The sequence below is a fragment of the Macaca fascicularis genome, chromosome 18, assembly GCF_037993035.2.
Source record: "Macaca fascicularis isolate 582-1 chromosome 18, T2T-MFA8v1.1".
Classification (NCBI taxonomy): domain Eukaryota; kingdom Metazoa; phylum Chordata; class Mammalia; order Primates; family Cercopithecidae; genus Macaca; species Macaca fascicularis.
The window spans coordinates 18,777,111-18,801,639 of record NC_088392.1 but is presented as its reverse complement, the minus strand read 5'-3'; the positions used below and the strand labels follow the sequence as shown (position 1 = coordinate 18,801,639).

The window sequence follows — 24,529 nt, the reverse complement described above, 5'->3', positions numbered from 1 at the left end:
GTGTATGTGTGGAGGCACACAGAATTGCCAGGCAGGCCTTTTCAACCTGTACAATGGTGACAAAATGTTGATTGTATTTCTCCTCTATCAGGGTGATGGGCAGTAGAAGCAGGTCATACCTGTTCGAGGTACTGGGGCAGAAAAAGTCTGAGAGTCATTGATTTTAATAAAGTTTGGTATTCGTTGTAAGAGTACAGATGTTTTATGACACTTATTAATTACATTTAGGATATACAAACACTATTGAATAGAATCATGAGTTCTCTCTTTTTTTTTGAGTTCTCATTATATCGAAAGAGAAATGATAAACACGTTGGTTGTCATTTGTATTTCAATAAGGTATAACAATGGTGCATGTGGGAAAAAAATTAAAGTCCAAATGAATAGTGCCATCAAATCAAACTGCAGCTCAATCAAACCGATGATCCTGACTACTCCACCCGCCTCACTACAAATGGATTTAGAACATAAATCTGAATATATGTTTTTATAGTTAGGAAAATTACCTCAAATGAATGTTTTTCTCTGGTTTTAAAAATGCATTTTCAGTATGCCATACAAAAGGCAATACTCTATAAAGTTTATGACCTGCTATAAACGAAGATAAAGTGTAAAGATCAAAAGAAGAAAATACTAAATTAGCTCTGTCAGCTGAACAGTTTTATGGCTGGGCAGGATATTTTTCACATGGCTGTTAAAAAGCATACCTGATGCCACAGGTTCTCAAGAGAAACACTGAACTCACACCAGTAGTTTCAGCTGAATACACTGACTGCAGTGCATCCTTCCTGAGTCTCAGTTTCAGTTTGGTAAAATCTGCTCTGAAGATGCATTTGAAACAGAGAGTACTATGGCTATAAACAGATACACTATCTAAATGCCCTAACAATACAGTCTTTATTGTTTAAGAAGCTATACTTATTAACCTGAAACTATTAATAATAGGTGACAAATCTCTCAAAAGTATTCTAAAAACCCACGGCAGTCACCACAACACTATAAGCATTACAGACATACACCAGACTACATTCACGGGGCAGTCAGCTCCCACTCCTCTCTCAAATTCTGGGACAGATTCCCACCACTTCAGGATTCACAAAGCAATAAAATAGTGAGGACAAAAGGGCAACATTCCACTCCCGTGAATAAAAAGCATGGAATGGCTGAAATTGCTAATTATACTATTAACACAAAGGAGTTTAGGAATAAAATTCGTCATGAAGGGGAACCAGTGTAGGAGCACAATTCCAATAACCCCGGCACCCGTGAAGGGAGCTCTGCCGGACAGTTCATAATATCAGCAAAATGACAAGAAACACCACAGCTTTTCAAATATACTTCACATAAGAGTAACTGGAAACTCAAAACTTAAATGCAACATTCTCACAAACAGGAAGCAGAAAAAAGTACAATAATGAAGTTTTGACATGTGAACCCTATCATACGGTGCTTTAGTTCTGAATCTTGACGTACATTTCCCCCTACTTCCCCACCATTATCCAAGCCTTTTCCTCGCAATAAACTAGATGTTTATGAAGATGCATGAACCCCTCCTGCCCATCAGACCAGCACCACATGATTCACAGAGGCACTATATGCCATTACTGCTACACAGGATACAAAGGAAAGATCTTAGAATTCTAACTTAGTAACAACAAAAATATCACATTGCAGCATCAATCAGGGGCAATTCCATTTAAAAGCCTAACTTCACCAACTCAGATTTCATTTTTGTCTCTCCATCCTGACCCTACTCCCCTGACCCTGCAATCAACTTCTTCTCTTAAAGAGGGCGTCTTTTCGACAGTATAATAAGAGACAAAGGAGACACAGCAAGGAGATATTTCATCAGGAATGACCAACAGAATGTGTGGGAAATTTACGTAGATTTGTTCAGTGCCATCAGCCTGATGAAGAGAGATCTGAAGTTTCTTATACTTACCTTTGAGAAGTTTCTCAGAGCAAGCACCCCATTTAACCTACGGGGGTTTGATCCCCAATGATGAAACACTGAGAAAGAGGTAAACTAAGGTTTAACATAACTTATTCACTGGCTGTGCCTTTATCATCTTCTTATCCACTTTGGATCTTTAATGTTGTATAGACGGGGGTGTGACGGTTATAGCAGGACAACAGGCATAAATCAGGAATGTCTCCGGGAAATCAGGGCACAGGCTCACTGTATATTCAGGGGAGCTCCCACTATAAAAAATATTATCACAAAATATTTCTATAGCATATTTTTACCCTGAATAGCATTAATAGTATTTTAATATGTATACATAAATTATTTAAAGCGCTGAAACATAAAATTAACACCCTTTTCTCATGGCTAGTACGGGGTGGTGGTGGTTATAAATGCATTCTCCGCCTATAAGTGCTGATGTGTCATTCTGTTTCCCTTGGTTTGAATGATGCTCATTGTTTGTTTTATGCTTTTGTATTGTTTTTTTCTTGCTGTTTTGTGCTGTTTATTCCATGATGGCTATGTAAAGGAATGTTAAGAATAAGGCTGGAGGTACCACACAAATATCAACAGGAACGTCATGATAGACGTTAAATGTGAGCTTGCACTAGCTCTTTTAAAATGTACCAAGCATCAACACCCATGAGAAGAAGGGAAAACAAAAATAATAAAAACATATCAAGCAAACACAGGTAATAAATGTAAAATAAAATGGACTATATCAAAATAAAAAACTTAAGCCTCCCAAAGGCTATTTTCTAGAAATTTCTTTATCCAAAATCTATGGTTTTATAGACTTCATCCAAAATTTATAGATTCTGAAATCCAAATTATTTATCACATATCATGCACATATGCATTGGGCTTTTTACCTCTATGACTTTGCTCATGTCCATCTGCCTGTCTAAAATAGTCTTCCCAAACCTGTAAGTGCCCTAATTGAAATTATACCTTTTGGGTAGAAGTTTTTCTGTGGCAAAACAATAGTTTCTGGTGATCCCAGAGGGAGATGAGAGAAACAAGGTTGTACACCTTTTGGTGTAATTTTAGTTAGGGGACTTACAGGTTTGGGAAGACTATTTTAGACAGACAGATGAAAATGTGGCACATATACACCATGGAATACTGTGCAGCCATAAAAAAGGATGAGTTCATTTCCTTTGTAGGGACATGGATGAAGCTGGAAACCATAATTCTGAGCAAACTATTGCAAGGACAGAAAACCATACACTGCATGTTCTCACTCATAGGTGGGAATTGAACAATGAGAACACCTGGACACAGGGTGGGGAACATCACACACTGTGGCCTGTCGTGGGGTAGGGGGAGCAGGGAGGGATAGCATTAGGAGATATACCTAATGTAAATGACAAGTTAATGGGTGCAGCACACCAACATGGCACATGTATACATATGTAACAAACCTGCACATTGTGCACATGTACCCTAGAACTTAAAAGTATAATTAAAAAAAAAAAAAGAAATTACACCTTTTGTTCAAGGCCCAGTTCAAATGCCAGACTTGGCATGATGTTTTCTGTCACTGAAGGCTTAAGTGAAGCAGCCTCCCTTCTGTATTCTTATAACCCTTAACCACATGTTGCCTTATACTATAATCATGATCATTATGTCTTTAAACCTACATTAGGCCATAACCTCCCTGAAAGCAGTGGCCATCCATTAAGAGTCATACACTTCCAGGACTGGAATGTTCCATACCAGTTATAAATCCTTATGTTTACATTCTTGATGAAGCAGCTATCTATCTCCAGAGATGGAGCATCATCAAGTCTTAAGTCCCATTCATCTCTGGGCCCTTGACAATATCTGGGAATGCTTTATGCATGGTGAGTGTTCAATATGTATTTTTTTTCTGAAAAGTGATCGATATATTAAACACATACACAATGCAAAAAATAAACCTAGCTATGCCACATTATTGTGCAATCTTTCAGAACCAGTTTCTACTCTGTAAAATAGAAATTGTTAATATTTTCTCCACATCATTTCATGAGAATCCGCGAGATAACATAAGTACAATTCCTAATACACTGCATACAATAAATGATACTCTACTAGTAATATCATTATCATCAATTTAATACCTTTCTCAATAATCCTTAACTTTTCCCAATCATTGTTTAACTTAACCTGCTTTTCCCAGGTTTGGGTAGAAGTTTTTCTGTGGCAAAACAATACGATCCCCCAATTAGTTTCTGGTGATCCCAGAGGGAGAGGAGAGAAACATGGTTGTATTAAATTAGTTAAAACAGCTGAACTTGACACTTCCAAAAAAAAAAAAAAGCTTCCCAGAATTTTCAAGAGAAAAATGGTGAGTCGTTAAACAAGCAACATTAAAGACTGCAGAAGGGATAAAAGAAAGCCTCCTGGACAAAGACAAACACAGGACTTCCAGAATAGACCAAAGGCTGATACTGATGCAGGAAGGGGGACAATAAAAGGCTAAAAGGTGTTTTCTTTTTCTTTCTCTCTCTTTTCCTCCCTTTGTCCTCCTTTCTTCCTTCCTTCTTTCCTTTGCATGCCTTCCTTCCTTCCTTTCTCTCTTTCCTTTCTCCCCTCCTTTTTTTTTTTTTTTTTTTCCTTTTTTATAAAACAGTGCATTATTAAGAGAGGTAGAGAAAGGAAAGAGAAGTTGTTCTGGGAGTACTCTGCCAGTCAACTTTTAGATGAAAGACTAAAAGTGATGAAACCCTTCGTTTCTGAAAACAGAAACGAAACAGGGAAAAGAGTGCTGAACGGAATGGAACCCGTCATGAACTAACAAGAGAATGGATTATTCAGTTGAGAAAACTGAATAAGGGGCAGAATGAACATAATTAAAAAAACAGGCTTCGCCGGGCGTGATGGCTCATGCCTGTAATCTCAGCACTTTGGGAGGCCGAGGCAGGTGGATCACGACTCTGGAGATCGAGACCATCCTGGCTAACACGGTGAAACCCCGTTTCTACTGAAAATACAAAAAATTAGCCGGGCGCAGTGGCAGGCGCCTGTAGTCCCAGCTACTCGGGAGGCGGAGGCAGGAGAATGGCGGGAACCCGGGAGGCGGAGCTTGCAGTGAGCTGACATCACTCCAGCCTGGGCGACAGAGGGAGACTCTGTCTTAATAAATAAATAAATAAATAAATAAATATTTTTAAAAAGACAGACTTGTGTTATTGCTCAGTAAGTAGTTGTTGAATAAAGCATGAAAGACTAAATATGTTAGTAAGTAGGAAAAAGATAATGAATTCAGGATTCCAAGGCTGAAATCTCCTCTATTTCAGTCCCAGGCATAAAGGTAATCAAGGTAAGCAAAGGGGATGCTGCAGCCAAGGAAAATTTCTGTTCAGGGGCTTGCTTCTGGGTATCTCGTGTCATCACTGCTTCTCTGATTTTGCCCCATTCTCTGTAGCCCTAGCAAAAGCCCTTTTGGGCCTTACTCAAAGCTTTAGTTTTGGCAACATAATACTCCCACAGGCTTTCTTTAACCATAGCTTTTAACTTGCTAACAATAGTCTTCATGTCACAAGGTTTTCCTCTTAATTACCAATGTGACATTTACTACTTGTTTCCATCTTCTGACGTAAATAACAAATCACTTTGCCAACTGTGCAGTTTGGCAGCATGCGCAAAACAGGCAGTGACTGAGCAGCCTGCACACCCCATGGCAGCTTCACCATTCACAAGTGCTTCCTTTAAGATCAGCTCAACCATTGACTGACTCTGTGACATGAGCAAGTCACAATCTCCTTAGGGCCACAGTGTCCTCATCTGTAAAACGGAGATGGCCAATGTATCTACTGTGAAAGATAATATCTACAGTGTTATGAGGAAAATCACATGAAATAATGTAGAAAGTAATGTAAATAAAGTAGCACAGAAGTGCTGGTTATTTTTGGTAGAAATGCGACCAGGGGCAACCCTTTGACTGACATCCTGGGCTTCCTACTCAAGTTTGAGCTTCTATCTTACTTTGCCTTTTGTCTAATAGAGAGGACTCTGTGGTTTCTGAACAGCCTTTATCACGTCTTTCATGACTCCAATCTCAGATAAACAACTGATGGGTATGTGGACTCTGTAGCAATGCACAGCCTTGCTGTGACCTTGTGGGAGGCTCTCTGCCTCTGCTCTGCTCTGGGAATGAGCTCACTCCATTTGGGCCCCACATAATGCCTTCAAAATCCTTCTTTGACAGAGAGTAATTACACTTTAATTTAACTAGGGACATTCACTCCTTCTAATTATAATATTCCTCATGCTCATTAGTAAAATAAATGAAAATAAAATCTCCCTCAAAGGGAGGTGTGAGGGTATTCCCATGCAATACTACTACTCTGTTTCTTCTCCCCTTTCTAATTAAACTTGAAAGAGTAGTCTGTACTTAGAACTCTGCTTCCTGACTTCCAATTCTACTTATGCATTTTTCTCTTTTTTATCGGTCATATATGCAAGTACTAGAAAAGCAAAATAATGGAGAAAGACTTATAATGAAAAGCAACAATCTCTCATTCCTTCTTATTCACTTTTCAGAGCAACGACTCTACTTTTCTTTTTAGATCTTCTGGTGGTTACGCCCCTAATATGACTTATTACCTTTATGTTGTTGTTTATGGATGCATCCATTTAAAACAAAGTCCCTCCTACTAACCAGAATTTAATCTATGTATACTATGCTCCACTCATTTCAACTTTTAATTTTTCTATTTTTCCTTATGAATCAACTTTGAGGTATAATTTACATGTGAGAAAATGGAACCATTTTAAATGTCCCGTTAACTGAGTATTGACAAATGGTACACTCGTGTAACTAAAAACACCTTCAAAATATAGAACATTTCTGTTACCCTAAAAGTTCCTACATACCCTTTTGTGGTCAATCATACCCCAACTGCCAGCCCCAAACAACCGGTGATCAACTTTCTGTGACTACAGTCTTGCCTGCTCTAGAATTTTATATAAATGGAGTACACTATATAGTCTTAGATATCTGGTTTCTTTAACTCTATAAAGTTTCTGATAGTTATCCATGTAGTTGAGCTCATCACTTACTCACTTCCTTTTTAGATAAGTAATATCCCATTGTACGGCTACAGCACAATTTGTTTGTCCATTCATGTGCTGGTGAACATTTGGATTGTTTCAAGATTTTGGTTCTTATTAATATAGCTGCTATGAAAATTCCTGTACAAGTCTTTCAGCATACATATGTTTTGCCTTCTCTTGGGTACCTGGAATTGCTGGGGCAAGGGTAGTGTGTATTTCACTTTTTAAGAAAGTCTCTTTTCCCTCTAGGTCTAACTCACAAATAGGATGGCCACAGTAAGTTCTAGGCATGTGATAGGAATTGCTGTGTCATGTTACAGGATGAGTAGGAGGGATGCCTGTCTCTGTCCTTTGTTAGGAAGAGGCTACACATGCTAGAATGGAGGACAGCCTCACTAAAGTGGAGGCACATATATCATAGCAGTGAAATTCCTCCCAGGTCTTTTCTTTTTTTTTTTTTTTTTTTGTCTCTTCAGAGGCGTCTTCTGGTTTTCCACTGGGAGTAAAACACCTGTAGCACTTTCTCCATGGGGATGAAGGAAGGAGGAGACAGGCTACGGAGAGCCTGTTGATACCATCATTTGGTAGGCAGATATCCAATTAATCTCCTGCTTCCCTTCCTCACTCCTCCTTCCACATTACTGTCTGACTGAGTCTAAAGCCCCTGCAACTCCCTTCCCTTTGGTCATACCGGTCTGTAGCTTCTGGGCTGCTGCTTCCTCCCTCTGGTTACCTATCTTCTAGAAATTTGTTGAACTCAAATTTGCTGATAGTCCTTCTCCCATTCTTTTCATTTTGCTAAGTGTGTTTATTTTTATTGGGGTCTTGGTAGAAAAAAGAAAAATGTTTATCTTTGGTCTGCAGTCCTCACCTGGAAACTGGTGGATCTGATTCAGTGCAGCAATCTAGCACCAGATCCTACCCCTGAAACTTCTCCAGCCACGCTCAACAATGCCCACTGCCACTTAAACCAAGGCACGCCTTTATGTTTTCACTTACACTCTGTCACATCTGAGACTGCATGACCTCTCTCCTGCCTGAAATGCTCACATGATTTTCACAACACGGCTCTCTCTCGGTTTTCTCCTGCCTTCTGGCCACTTCTTTCAGCCCCGTTTCTATACTTCTTGTTCTCTGCTCTTCACCTTCTCTCACTCTACACATTCTCCCTAGTTCTTGTGACCCAACATACTCTTGTAAGCGCCACACTTGCAGTGTCAGACAGCTCCTGTCCTGACAAACCTGCCTTAAGCTACAAGACTCAGACAGATACCCTAAGTGTCCCCACAGTACAAGAGAGCCTACTGTAGAATTTCTCACACTGCACCATATGGCCTGCTCACGGATCTGCTTCCTCCTCCAGCCTTATGCTTCCTGAGAGCCCAGAACTGTGAGTTTCTCATCCCCAGCAACTCTCCTAGCATACAGCTGGTGCTCAATAAATATTTGCTGGATTGAATTGAGATCATGGCTATGAAAAGGTGCTTTGTGTTTTATACATGTTATTACTGGTAATCAGAGTAAAAACTTTTTACTTTGAAGAAAAAAACATGCCAGGTAAAGATAAACCTCAAGCTAATTAAAGAAAATCTAAAATTCTTAGTGCAATACAAATGAATGCCTGTTCATAAACTAATGATGCACATCTTCCTATGAAAATTGCATCTTCTTCATTCCTTGGCACCTCTTTAGAGTCAAACCAATTTAGACGTCTCTGATCAAAACAGTCTCACACCCAAGTTCACAGCAGCATTATTTACAATAACCAAAGGTGGAAAGAACTCTAGTATCCATTGACAGATGAACAGGTGAACAATATGGCATATGCATATACACATACAATGAAATAGCATTTGGCCTTTAAAAGGAAAGAAATTCTGACACATGCTACAATATAAATGAACTTTAATGATATTACATCAAGTGAAATAAGTCAGTTGCAGGAAAGACAAATACTATATGAAGTCATTTACATGAGGTACCCAGAGTCATCAAATTCATAGAAAGAAAGGTAGAATGGTGGTCGCCAGGGGCTGATGAGAGGGAGAATGGGATGTGACTGATTAATGCATTCAGAGTTTGCTTTTCAAGATGGAAAGAGTTCTGGAGACAGGCGGTGTGTGGTAATAGTTGCACAACCATGTGAATGCATACTTAATACCATTGAACTGTACACTGAAAAGCTGTTATGATGGTAAATTTCATTATGCGTAGTTTACCACAGTTAAAAATAAAAGAAAAAGTCTCATACACAAAATACTGTATTTTACCAGAATATTTTTGAAGCAAAATTCTGACCTATGTCTAAAATGAAAATAATCAAATGGTAGAGTAAAGAGAGGTATGCCAAATGTAAGAAGGACAAATGTAAAGGACAAAAAAGCAGAATTACAGAATGACAACAATAACAATTGCTGACATTCACTGAAGTTTACTAGATGGCAGGCACTATGCTAAATACTTAAATGCTTTATATAAATTAATTCATTCAAAATGGGTACAAGAGAAATGGGGGGCTTAGAGAGATTAAGTCACTTAGCAAAGGTTTCACAGCTCAAAAGTGGCAGAAATGAGATTCAAACCCCGGCGCTCTGGTCTAAAGCCCATGCTCTGGCCACTATCTGCCTGGGCACTTTGGGATGAGAGGGCTGGGGAGGCGAGCGGAAGGGGATCTCTAAACTTTCCCTAACTTTCAAGTTTAAGAGACAAATGAAAACAAAATCAATTATCTATGGAGTACCTTTTACATGCCAACCACGTATGGCATGTAAGAGATTCGAATCCAATCCTGGATCCCAGGGAATCCACAGTCTATTGGGAGAGGCAGATATGTATATAAATAACCAGGCAGTACATGCCAGGAGCTGCCTAAGAGGTATCAACAGAGGGAAGAGGATGTTTAACACATGGTGTCTCCCGCAAACCCATACAATTCTTGGCAACACAAAGTGATGAATGAATATTGACTAAATGAAATAAAATCAGTATACAAAAATGTATTCTGTCTCAGAATGCATTTGGAGAAGAAAAGACAAAAGAATCAATTTTGCTTTCTTCCTCTCAAAGAAAAGAAATTTAACAGATTATGGCAATCATTGAAATTTAAATCACAATAAAAAGGAAACTGACTTTTTGTTCAGATTACACTTTATTTTTAATTAACTAATTAATTTTTTTTTTGAGATGGATCTTACTCTGTGGCCCAGGCTGGAGTGCAGTGGCCCAGTCATGGCTCACCGTAGCCCTGACCTCCCAGGCTCAAGCACTTTTTCTGCCTTAGCCTCCTGAGTAGCTGAGACTACAGGCATGGGCCACTGCACCCGGGTCATTTTTTTTTTTTTTTTTTGCTTTTTGTAGAAACACGGTCTCACTATGTTTTCCCAAGCTGGTCTCAAACTCCTGGGCTCAAGCAATCCTCCCACCTCGGCCTCCCAAAGTGCTGGGATTACAAGTGTGGGCCACTGTCCCTGGCCTTTATACTTTATACTATTTACACTTTAAATAGTTATCACATATTAAAAGGTTACCATATTAAAGATTCTAGGAGACAGATAATGATCACATGAAATTTAAACTACCATATAAAATTCATACTGCAACTAGAACAGCCTCATTTTTCTAAACAGAGATGAGAGATTAAGGAAACACACAAGGACACTGGAATGATCAGCTTTGAAACCATGGATTCAAGCAGTTTATCTTGCATCTTCTGTTGCCCTTTAGTTCTCTCTAGACTTAACATCTATCATCCTCCCCACAGCACTCCATGTAAACATTTGCTGATGTGCTAATGCCAAGAATTGGAGAGACGTCTCATTTCCAGAGGCTTAAAATAATGGCTACTTGCTGCACTTACCTCAAAATCATATTGGCACCTTCTATACTAAGATACTAAGTTTTAATTTTTTTCACTACATTATTAAGAACTTCCACGTTAGTGTAGTCATGCGCCACATAACGATGTTTTAGTCAACAATGGCCTGCATGTACACAGTGTTCCCATAAGATTATAACAGACCTCGTGATAGCGCGGTGTCTTTGCAGCACAAAGCATTACTCTTACTTGTTTGTGGTGATGCCAGTGTAAACAAACCTACTACACTGCCAGTCCTATAAAAGTCTAGCACATACAATTATGTACAGCACATAATATCTGATAATGATAATAAACAACTGTTACTAGTATCTACATTTACTATACCATATTTTTCATGGCTTTTTAGACTGTACTCCTTTTCCATATATATATATAAATTTAACTGTAAAAGAGCCTCAGGCAGGTCCTTCAGGAGGTATTCTAGAAAGCACTGTTATCAGAGATGACAGTTCCATGCATGTTATTGCCTGTGAACACCTTCCAGTGGGACAAGATGTGGAGATAAAAATCCTGACCCTCTGTAGGTGTAGGTGAATGTGTGTGTGTATCTTAGTTTTTAACAAAAAAGTTTAAAAAGTAAAAACAAAAAGTAATTTTAAAATATTAAATTAAAATATTAATGTTAAAATAGAAAAGAGCTTAGAGAATGAGGATATAAAGAAAGAAAAGGTTTTTGTATAGCTATATAATGTGTTTGTGTGTTTAAGCTAAGTGTTATTATAAAGTCAAAAAGTTAAAAACCTTATAAAGTAAAAAAGGTTACGGTAATAACTCACTGACTCACCCAGAACAACTTCCAGTCCTGCAAGCTCCATTCATGGTAAGTGTCCTAGATAGGTGTACCAGTAAAAAATCTTCTACATTGCATTTTTTACTATACCTTTTCTATGTGTAGACACATAAATACTTACTGTTGGGTTACAATTGCCTACAGTATTCAGTATAATAACATGCTGTACAGGTTTATAGTCTAGGAGCAATAGGCTATATCATATCTTAGGTGTGGAGCAGGCTACACCATCTAGGTTTGTGTGAATATACTCTGTGATGTTTGCAGAGAAGAAATTGCATTTCTCAGAACTCATCCCTGTTGTTAAGCAATGCATGACCATATATACTATACCTTGTCCCAATATCAAGCCAGCTGCCATAATCCTTGACCAAGAAGAAAAAATGCTGTAAGAAAAAAAAAAGGCTCAATTAAAAACAAACCTATTTAGATTCAGTCTAAAAACAAAGTTATTTTAGGACTGTATGTTTCAGATTTCTGACTCTAACAATCACTAGCTGACTGTAGTCAACAAGAATATGTCATTTACTGAAACTTTTGCTTGTATTAGAATTAGTAGTAGTCTAAAATCCAGAAATAGAATTATCAATCAAATGAACACAAAAGTGACATTTCTGAATAACTAGAAATAAAGAAGCAGCCAACATCAATTAAAAAAAAAAACTAGATAATACTAAAGATGTCAGTGGAAAGATGTCATGTCATCCATCTATCAACAAATATTTACTGTACTGACTACCTACTGTGTGCCAATCACTGTCTTAGGTGCTGGAGATAAACTCCTCCTCACAGGGCATAGGCTCTACTAAATAATTCAGTCAAGTTATCGGGGGTGTGGGTGTGTGTGTGTGTGTGTGTGTGTGTGTGTGTGTGTGAGCAGGGGACAGAGGGAGTGCTATCATTGGAAAATATAGGCAATTATAGAAACAGAGCTTAGGGGTTCATACCCTGATTAGGATGGAAGGGAAGGCTTCCCAATGGAAGGTGAAATCTAAGTAAAAAGTAGGAGTCAGATGAAAGGAGGTTTGGAGAGAAAGAGGTTTCTGGCAGAGGGAATAGCCTATATACACATCAAGAGTCCATAGAGAGCTTGGTGTCAAAGTGAGGATGGTGTAGAGAAAACAAGGATGGAGAGGTAAGAGAAGATGCCAATCATGTGGGCAGAAGCTATATCACAAATGACTGTTCAAGTTAATTTAGGCAAACTTTTTTATATAAAATTAATCAGAATTTCAACCCTCTTCTATTAACATGTCTGTTTGTCACTTTGCACAAAACTGAAAACTGATTTGTTCTCACATAATGTGTGGTCAGTTTCAGAAATACAATGAATAACAGTTCAATACCACACAAAAATACTCTCATCTAAACCGAGTGACTAGGAATCTGATTTGGGAAGCTACCCTTATTGGTATTCCTAGTTACTTCTGGCATGGGATGTTATACGGTGATGAATTAACCTTACCCAAAAAGACCGCTGGTGTTTGTTCTCAGCTACTGGGTGGTGATTTCTAGGCCCTTGGAATGTCATGGAATGTCATGCCTTATAGAAGGTTCTGCCTGAGGTCTTGGCCACCGGACAGTCTAACAATGTGATGTATGATGAGGGCTTTTGGCCATATTACCAGCTGTATCCCCAGAAGGGATTAAAGGTCAGCCACATAGGCAGTATGTGATCAAACCCCACTAAAAAGTCTGGACAACAAAGCTTAGGTAAGCCTGGCTGGCAATACTCCATGTGTACTGTCACGCATCAATAGCGGGAGGCTAATGCTGTCCTGATTCCACAGGGAGAAACAGAAACTCAGAATCTGGTATCCTGGACTCTGCCCTATGGCCTGGAATAAACTGTAACTGAATATAACAGCATTCAGTGAGTTCTGTGAATTCTAGTGAATTACTAAACCTGAGGGTGGTCTTGGGAACTCCCCAGACTTGTAGACATAAAATAGGTTCCTCTTTTTGTTAATAACAGAGGCCTACCTACCTGCATCAGAACTTATTTATTGCAGCCACATCTTGATTAACACCTTCCCAATAGAAAAGCTGCATTTCCTTTTTCCTTCCTTCCTTCCCTCCCCATTTTTCTTTCATTTTTAATCTGAGAGAAGGGTTAAAAATCAACATTTCTATAGAAAAATGATGTATTATCTAAATTTAAAGTTAGCTTTTTCTGTTAATTTCCTTTGGAAGGTTCATTTCAGATACAAAGCAACATGGAAGACAAGGTATGACAGATTCGAATAAATCAAGTAGTAAGACTTTTGACACCTGAAGAAGAGCACACATCCTGTATAATAACTAATATAAAACAACATAATTTATATGTGTAAATTATTCCAGCACTTACAACTCAGTATCTAAAGATTTCATGTACCGAAATGCATTCATATTTCTCTTTATTAAATTAACCCAGGACTCTTAATCTAATTTATATGGACTACCCAGTAATGCCTTACCAAAGCCATAATGTCTGATATGACGAGAACAATGAGAAAAAGGCTGGAAAAAAAAAGAAGGAAAAATTACATATAGTACAACAGGTGTATTTTTCAAGCTCATTAAAATCCAAGTGAGACTAGGCAAATAACCTAATATTGTTGGTACTTTTGCTTTTGAAGATACAACTTTCAAAGGTTCTTTTCATATTATCACAGGTGACCACCCCATAGAGATGAGCTGGACTGTAAAATGTGTTATTAAGTGCTCTGAATATTTATTTCAGTAAAATGAAAGGGACATACATTATGATTTTCAAAACTAAACTTTTGAGATAATTGTTAACTAATATGCAATTTCAAGAAGTAATACAGAGGGATCCTCTGTACCCTTTACCCAGTTTCCCCCAGTGGGAAGATCTTGTAAAACCATGGTATAATATCCCAAGCAGGACATTGACACTGATACTGTCCAGATAAGGAGTGTTCCCATCATCACAAAGATCTCTCATGATGCCCTTTTAGAGCCACATGTGTCCTCCCCTCACCATCCCTCTGCCTAATCCCTCACTCCTGAGAGCCACTAATCTGTTCTCCATTTCTATAATTTTGTCATTTTAAGAGTGTTTTATGAGTAGAATAACGTACATAACAAGTTAAACAATTTATATAACACTCTCTTACCTTTTGTAACCTTCGGGGATTGGCTTTTCCCACTCAGCATAATTTTCTCAAGAATCATCCAAGGTGCTGTGTGTATCAATGGGTCATTTACTTTTATGGCTGAATAGTACTCCATCATATGGATATACAATGGTTTACTTAACCATTCAAGCACCAAAGGACATCAAGGCTTATTTCTACTTGTGGCTATTGTTACAGTTTGCGGCTCTTACAAATAAAGCTGTTATAAACATTTGTGTCTAATTTTTTGTGTAAACCTTTCATTTTTCTAGGAAAATACATCAAGAGTGCAATTGCTAGGTTATACAACAGTAGTATGTTTAGTTTCATAAGAAACTGTAAAACTCTTTTCAGAGCGGTTTGTACCATGTTACATTTCCACTAGCAATGCATGAGAGCAATTTCCTTACATCCTCAACAGCATTTGGTGATGCCACTATTTGTTTTTAACTGTTCTGATAAACTGTTCTGATATGTGTATAATGATATTTCATTTTTTTTTTAAATTCTTTTTTGAGATGGAGTCTTGCTCTGTTGCCCAGGCTGGAGTGTAGTGGTGTAATCTCGGCTCACTGCAACCTCCGCCTCCCGGGTTCAAGCGATTTTCCTGCCTCAGGCTCCCGAGTACCTGGGACTACAGGCACACGCCACCACGCCCGGATAATTTTTGTATTTTTAGTAGAGATGGGGTTACACCATATTGGTCAGGCTGGTCTCGTACTCCTGACCTCGTATCCGCCCGCCTCGGCCTCCTAAAGTGCTGGGATTACAGGCGTGAGCCACCACGCCCGACCCACTGTGGTTTTTATATGCATTCCTTTAATGGCTAATCATGCTGAACAACTTTTCATTGGCTTATTTGCCATCTGTATATCTTCTTCAGGTGTTTTGCTCACTTTCTAATTAAATTTTTTTTACTGTTTAGTTTTGTGCATTCTTTATATATTCTAGATACTAGTCTTTTTTCAGATACCTGGTTTGCAAATATTTTCTCCCAGTATGTAACCTATGTTCTCACACTCTTAGCAGGGTCTTTCACAGAGCAAAAACTTATAATTCTGAAGAAGTCCAGTTTATTACTTTTTCCTTTTATGGGTTACAATTTTGATGTCAAGCCTAACTCTTTGCCTAACCCAAATCCCAAGGATTTGCTCTATTTTTTTCCTAGAAGTTTAAATCTGTGGTCCACTTTGAGTTAATTTTTGAATAAAGTGTGAGGTTTTGGTAGAGATTTGTGACTTGTTTTTAAGAAATAATTGTTTTTCTAACCATTGGTTTGAAATAAAGACATGTAACTCAATAGTTCACATATGCAGATATATACCACAAGTCAGACCGATGATATCTTACTGAAGTATAATTTCATTCAGACACATAATAAAGTGTGTTAATCTGATTAAGAGTTTGTAGAGAATGCAATGGTCATCCAGTACAACCTTCTACTTAAAGCATGAATTCCCAAAGTATCAATCCCAATAAAGGCATTGTCTAGCACTAGTTTTAGTGGTTGCAGCAACAGAATCCACTCCATTTTCACAGCTCCAATTACTGCAGAGTTCTTTCTTCTGTGATTCAAAGCACAACAATAATTCTACCCTGTGGACCCAGTTCTTCTGGAATAGAAAAATAATAAATACAATTCAAAAGACCTTTAGAATAAGTGTGGTGGCTCACGCCTGTAATCCCAGCACTTTGGGAGGCTGAGGTGGGAGGATCGCTTGAGGCCAGGAGTTCAAGACCAGTCTGGCCAACATGGTGAAACCCCGGCTCTACTAAAAATAGAAAAACCAGCCAGGCATGGTGGCACATGCCTGTAAGCCTAGCTACTACAGAGGTTGAGGCACGAGAATCGATTGAATCTGGGAGGTGGAGGTTGCAATGAGGTCACACCACTGCATTCCAGCCTGGGTGACACAGTGAGACTCTGCCTCAAAATAAAACCCCAAGAAAACAAAACAAACAAACAAATGAACAAAAAGACCTTTAAAAAACCTTTACATACCTTTTTCAAAAAGTTTTGAGTTTTTAGAAATATTATTTTTATTTTTCTAAAGAAAATTATATTACTGTGTGACACAGATGATGTTCTGGGATACTTGTGAAATTAAGACACATCTGATTAAGTTATTTATTGTCTTCTCAGCCTCAGTTTCCTTATCTATAAAATGGTCGTAATAATATCTATATTTCCTAGTATCATTGGAAAAATTAAGTCAGGTAATATGTGGAAAGTACCTAATACAGTGCCTAACATATGGTATTTGCCTAGTAAATATTGGTTTCATTCTCATTCCTTAAACAAAAGCTTTAAATGAAATTAAAGATATAATCTCTCCCCTTACGGAGTTCACAAGGTGTGTATTAGCTAGAGTTGCCATAACAAAGTACCACAAATTGAGTGGCTTAAACAACATACATTTCCTCATAGTTCTGGAGGCTGGAAGTCCACGATCAGTGTGTGAGCAGGGTCGGTTTTATTTGAGGTCTCTTTCCTTAGCTTGTAAATGGCCATATTCTCCCTTAGGTTCACATGTCATCTCTTCTGTGTTTGACTGTGTCTTAATCTTTTCCTCTTATAAAGACATCAGTCATATTGGACTAGGACCCACTCATATCACCTCATTTTACCCTAGTTACCTATTGAAAGGCCCTGTCTCCAAATTCAGTCATATTCTGAGGTACTTGGGGGTCAGGACTTCAACATAAGAATTTTAGGGGACACAAATCAGCCTCTAACTGGGTGTGAAACACAAAAGTAAGAAACAATTTTATCAGCCACAGTCTGAGTTACCTAACTTAGCCAGAAATTTGAGGGTGGAAGGATTCTGGAGAGTAGAGCAGTTGGGTAAAAAAAGTTTAACAGAGAATAAGATCCCTGAACTAAGTCTTAATTAAAAAGAAGGAAAAAGATTTTCCAGAGCCAATCTTCATATTCTTGAACCATTTTGTGGAAACTGAAGAACCCAGAAGTAAGCCTGCTCAGGGTCACACAGCTAGTAACGGTAAGTCATAGACTTATAAAGCAAGTCTGGCCCCAGAGCCCGTGCTCCAAACCATTACGCACACTGCCTCCCCATGGCTCCACTGACTCTCAGAGGCCTTCAGCATCTTCATCACGTTCCTGTGAATGTGTCCCCGGTTCCCTTGTTTATTCATATGCTGCCCAAATGCAAAGGCATAAATATAACACACTATTCAATATTCAAGGTGATCTAATTTTAAGAAGGATAGGGTTATCATTCCCTTGCTGTGAATACAATAATTTTATTAAAGGCAGGTTAGTTATATGGTATTATTTGATCTCCAAGATGTTTTGAAGCTACTGTGTACCTAGATCCTATGAGTTTCCTCATAAATACATTTTTATTCAAGAAATAAATACCTGCTATTGAGTTTTTATCCAATTGATAATAAATATTACTTATCATCCCCATCGAGCCACTGTGATTGTTCACTTGCAAGACCCTTAACTGATCTCCCTGCTCTTATTCTTGTCCTCCTAAAGTTATTATCCATGCAACAGACAGAACAGCCTTCAAAACCTACCAAAGGCTTCTTGCCACAACTGAATAATACTGAAGTCCTATCTGTGGCCTAAGTGGCCCCTTATGTTCTGCCCCTGCCAACCTCTTCAACTTTATTTCCTACAATTCTCCTGCCAGCGCAGTCTGCTTAAGGCTACCTTTCTTGCTGTTCTCCAAATACACCAAGCATGTCTTCAACTCATGCCCTTTGTACGTTTCACTCCTTCCACCCGAGTGAACCATGAAACTATGTGAGTAAAGACTATGTTCAGGTTTTTGCATAAATTGCTTCTCCTTAGAGAGGTCTCCCTGGACCACTTCATTTTTTCCCCTGACATTTAACACTACTTAAAATTTTGTTATGACAAGCATTTTATTTTCTTTGTCTCCCCAGGTAGACAGTAAGCTCTGTTCACCAAATGTAACACCAGCGGCTAGTACAGTGCCCGGTATATTATACAAACTCAAATCCTATGTGCTGAATGAATAGTAGGAGTAATTAGCATAAACTAAAACTGAAAATGGCTAATGCTACACATAGTGAAATTTGCTTTAGATTTAAGACTGACTTAAGAACCTTTTCCTTTTGATTTCATAAAACACAAAAAATCTGATCCACGAAAAATTAGACCTGGTAGAAACAACACCAAATAACATTGTAGAAGGCTAAAACCACACAGAATAAAATCTGTAACTAACAAAATAATGATGGAAGAAGCAAATCTTAACAATAATCAGATCTGTAATATCTAATCTAGGTGAATGAGACCTGGTAGATATGATAACTATAGAAGGAAAAAAAAAAAACACTTGGAGGAGCTGAAATCCAGAGACTTTAAAATAAACAAAAACAACCCAAAATTTTTCTGAAAATTAATAAAAATAATTTTAATAAATTAAAAATCAAAATAGAAATACTTAAAAGTAATTTACTTCTACTTCATATTGATTTAAAAATTAAGCTGATTTAATAGAGTGCCCATAGGAAAACACTTTCCCAATAAAAGTTATTCAATATTATAATAATTCTGATTCAAATCTAGATTCCTAAATATGCGAGCATAACATTTTGGAGATAAAAACACCCATTAGAACAAAATGATATATTCAAAATTGGAGTAAAATTATTTTCACTTCAATTAATACAGGGCATGAGAAAACTAGCTTTTTGGCTGCTAGATCACATTGTTGACAACTGCTATTTCCAAGTTGTTTTTTTTCCCCCCAATTCCTGCCGGGTAGCAATGGCTCTTGTAGAGTTGAGTATTTAATCAAACACAGAACTGAAAAATCATCCCTTTCAGATCTTATATGGTTGGTTGTTGAATACTTCTGTAATACTAAAACTTGTTTCTCTTTCTCAGCGGACTTCTAATTTCTCTCATGCTTTGCTGCATTCTGAAGGTGACAAAGGTCTTCATGGTCCATGTCATCTCAAACTGTGAAATGAACTGGCCACAACTGTGACACTTTTGGCAGGTTGTTTCACACCCCCACACCTCCCTTTTCCCTGACCCCCTTCCAGTTTACAATGAATGTGTGCCAGACAGAGTTCTGGCCATAGAGACACAGTCAGAAATCTGCTACATGGGGCCTTTGGGAAAGACACTGCTACCCTGACAGAAAAGGAGAATCAGCTGACCTATCTCCTTGCCTTTTTCCTCATTAGTCCTTTTCCCTTGTTCCTGTCTGGATGGCAGATGAGATATGATGGCAGATGGAGGCATGATGGGAAAAACACGAGGGTAAAAGCAACAATCTAAGAATCTTCCATTCTTAGGAATACAGAAAAGCAGGGTTCCTGATGGCATCACAGAGTTGTGGGCTGCCAACCTCCAGACTCCATGTGACATGAGGACATAAATCTCTATTTCTCTTAGCTACTGTTAGATTTTCATTGCTTACATCCATAAGCATTCTTAATGGATAAGCTATCAGGTAATCTTCATGCACAGCTACCACCTTTTTGTGGTCTCTACCCAAAATTTACAAGGTTTTGTTGATGAACCCAATTATTAAGACTGAGACACTAGATAAATTATTAATAATTAGAAAAGTAAATTTTAAAGTCATGCAAAAAAATGTTAATCCAACTTTTCTACTTCACTTTTGTTCCATACACATTTTAAGGAGTGAGTCGGAAGAGAAGAAGAATCATTTCACTGGTTTGTTATATTGAACTCGTCCTTGGCATTATAGATATAATAAATAAATAAGTCATTAGTATATATCTCCACCCCCATCTTAACCGTAGGCTTCCAACAGTTGTAAGAAAATGATTAGCAACATAAATAAAAAGCCTGTAAAAAGGTCACAGAAAGGAGAGATGTTATCAGTGATTATTTGGTAAGTGCTACGGCAGTGAGGGTGGCTGGACTTCGGCTTGTGTGATGGATCAAATAAAGAAAACAGGATGAGAAGCTAATTTTCAATAGGAAGAAAAGGCATCGCTGGGATCAATGTGTGACATTAAATTTGATGAGTCAGTGTGATATCCAGGAAGAAATGTCAGTGACTTCTGAGTTTAAAGGTCAAAAGAGACCTTTCTGAGCCACCTTTGCCTCAGTTCTCTCCTGCTGTGTTTTCTTTTTCATTGTACTAGTTTCTAGATAGCATTACTATACACACGTACAAATATAAGAATACATACACACATACACTTTGGTGTGCCTTCTATTTCTTATTCCACATGTCCCCAGCTCTTCTTATTTAAACCTTAATTAAAATCCCTTCTAAAAATCTTATCCACCAACAAAGATGCAGGAAAGTACATGTCATTCACCAGTTTTTATTGCATCTAAGTAAATATCTCTTATGTGATATTGACAGGGCATAAATACTCTCAATATTAAATTCATGTAAATATCCTGCAAAAATATACTAAAACTAGAAATGAGATTTCTAGTATTCTTAAGCAGTGGAAGAAAAACTTTTTTCTTTATGGCATATGCATAATACTATGTTAAACCCAGTTCTAGCTTATACTCATCAAGAAAAACATGCAAATTTATGCTAATATTAGTTATTTCTTTCAGCATTGAGTATGCTAGTTTGATTCAAGAATAACAAAACTGCTAAGCTTCATATTTATATCAAGTATTTTCCAGAGTCCCTGTGCTGATAAGGCAATTTTATTGGTTAAAAAAAGCAAATAGTTGAGTTGACAGCTTTTCTTCCACAGTCTTGATTGCTTAAGACGGACTGCTCCAGAAATTCCTCAAAACTCAGAAAGAATACTTCCCACTCCATTTGTCAGATGTGTAGAAATCATAACTGAGAAACTAAGTATATTTTTGACACTTAGAAAAGTTAATTTTAAGTTATGGAAAATGAAATAATGTTCACACATTTATCTAATAACATATTTAAGAAATAAACCAAAATAAGTTAGAGTATCTTTTGCTTTTTGTAGGCACAGTTACAATAAGTAATTAACTACAATAATTTAACATTTATGTTTTACTGTTTTCTAGGGAGGTTCTTCACTAGCTTGAATAATATTCTAATAACATTTTATTGCTGAGAAAGCAAGCTTGTCTGCTAGAGGCCCTAATCAACTAATTTCCTCTAATGAGTTGCAACACTGACTAAACGGGTGAACATTTTCTCATTTGTGTAATAAACAATCTACGTTACAGTGTCTTAATAGCAATCACATGAAATGTCTTCATATGTTTACTCTCATCTCCTAAAAATAGGCAAATCAAATGTTTCTTAAACGAATTCATCTTACCTTTTTGACGATAACTGAGTAGTCAACTGAACCGCTTCGAAAGCACACATAACAAGAACAAAGGGGATTAAAATCTATAAAAGAACAATAAATGATGCCATGAATAACTGAAGCATTTGAGACACTTTTTGAAAAAACTACTATTTCTGCTTACAGAAATATTTTCAATTTCTCAAGTAACTTTTATATATACTAGTGAAAAGCAAACACTGAAATAAAAGCATGATACCAATGGCACATAGAACAGTGATGAAACTGACTTAAAAACCTACATTAATAAGCTATACAATGTAAAAGACAGCAAACATCAATACATATTCCAAATAAAAGCCTATTACAAATTTTGTTCCATTTAGTGTATTCTAATAATTAACAACAAGGTTCAAAAGATTCCAAGAGGGTGTGAAAAACACAGAATGCCCAAATCAAATAAATTATATAACCTGATAATTTGATTCACAGATCCTTAAACCCATCTGGTTATTTAAAACTATAACATCATAAACATGATTCAGCTTCTCAATCATTGCTTTTTGTTTTTTTAAAAAAATACATTTATTTATGATTATAAAATTCACACTCATTATAACAAATTTGAAAAAAAATTATAAAACATATGAAATAAAGCCATAGCAAAATTTATGCTGGTTGAAAATCCATAATCCAGAGCGAATACTGTTAATATCTTGAGGTATTGCTTTCCAATTATCAATTTTGAAAAAATATATAACTTGATGTTTCAAAAAAGGGGGAGATATGGAAAATAAATGATGTTCAAGACTGCATAAAGTTATTTTTCAAGTGAAGGACATATGGATAAAATAGAATTCAGCAGGGCCCTCACTTCTAGACACATCAGTCAACAAAAGTCATCAAGTGTATTATGTCATTAAAGCTTACTGCTTTGTGCTAGAGACTAAGAACCCAGCATTTTAATATGAGCTTTGTTTTTCTCTTCCTCCCTCCCTTCCTTCCTTCCTTCCTTCCTTCCTTCCTTCCTTCCTTCCTTCCTTCCTTCCTTTCTTCTTTCCTTCCTTCCTTCCTTCCTTCCTTCCTTCCTTCCTTCCTTCCTTCCTTCCTTCCTTCCTTGTTTTTAATTAAAGGTCCATGGTCTTTAATAAATTGGGAAAAAAAAGTCACCATTTTAAAAATGTGAATGAAAATTAAGGAAATAGCAACATGTTTTAAAATAACTCAGTAGAAAACAGGACATGAGAAAATGAACATCTTTTTAACATTTCTTAAACTTCCATTTGTATTAGTGTAGTAACAAAAAGTAGACATTAATCCTATTAAGATGACACCTTTAATCATTTTTATTTATAAATCTGAACATTAGGTAATCGGATTTTAGGCAAGTATCAGCTTAGTTTATTTAAACAAATATATACTAAATAAAATGTGTCAGGCATTATGGTAAAGGGAATAAAACAAGCATAATTACCTTAGAGAAGAAGAACAAGAATTACATTATAATGAAGAATCTGAACCCCTGGAAAGCTGAAAATTGTCATTATCTTTGTATTGTCAGCACCCAGCTAGTATCTAGCGCATCACTGAATATAGCAGAAAATGACATTTGTTGAATGACTCGATCAATTCTAGGTACATGGATTATGAGAAAAGATTATGTTGGCAATCTCATAGGTAGAGAACATGGGTTCAGGGAACCTTATACTCTTTAGCAGCACTGCAGTTTGATCCATAGCTTCCCACAGGCTTTAATCACATCTGATAAGATCCTCTCAAATTAACAGTTGAATCCCTACTCTTTTGAAGTCCAATGCACTTATGAGTAAAGCAAAAAGATTAACTGTGGTTTAGAGTAAGGGATAGAGGGTCTCACCTCCAATTTAGCAGCGCCAACTATGAAAGGATATCTTCTTTCCATTGCTACTTAACTCTGTTGAAATGACTTGATAATCTTAATTAATCAATAGCTTAATACAAATAACAAAATAAGAAAACTAACCTTCCACATCATCAGGGCTCCCATCATGAAAGGACTGAACACAGTCAGAAAGCAATAGACAGAGGCAAGATCAAAGCTAGGGAATTATAACAAGGAAAAAGGATTTAGAATTCACTCTGTAAGTTTAAAAGAATGTTCTTCTAAAAAGATGTTTAAACTAATTCTCTGAAATCTACTTACTAAAACATAAGCAAACATCATATTATGAAGCCACTAAAATGAACGCAGTAGATCTGAATGTGCCAATACATACCAATCTCCAAAATATATCATTCAGTATGAAAAGAAAGGCTGGGTGCCGTGGCTCATGCCTGTAATCTCAGCACTTTGGGAGGCCGAGGTGGGTGGATCACCTGAGGTCAGCAGTTTTGAGACCAGCCTGACCAACATGATGAAATCCCATCTCCACTAAAAATACAAAAATTAGCCAGGCATGGTGGTGGGCGCCTATAATCCTAGCTATTCGGGAGGCTGAGGCATGAGAATTGCTTGAACCTGGGAG

General features: G+C 37.3%; 1 protein-coding gene across 5 annotated transcripts in view; it reads right to left on the bottom strand.

The window, feature by feature from the left end:
* The window catches only part of PIGN (phosphatidylinositol glycan anchor biosynthesis class N), a 153,747-nt gene that overhangs the window by 13,818 nt on the left and 115,400 nt on the right, over positions 1-24,529 (bottom strand). For all 5 annotated transcript variants that reach the window (XM_015439673.4, XM_005586528.5, XM_015439677.4 and 2 more), the window contains 4 exons: positions 24,028-24,103; positions 22,056-22,129; positions 14,136-14,178; positions 12,010-12,062 (listed from right to left, as the gene is read on the bottom strand). In XM_015439673.4, the coding sequence (XP_015295159.3) occupies positions 12,010-12,062; positions 14,136-14,178; positions 22,056-22,129; positions 24,028-24,103 (246 nt within the window). The remainder of the gene's footprint in view (positions 1-12,009; positions 12,063-14,135; positions 14,179-22,055; positions 22,130-24,027; positions 24,104-24,529) is intronic.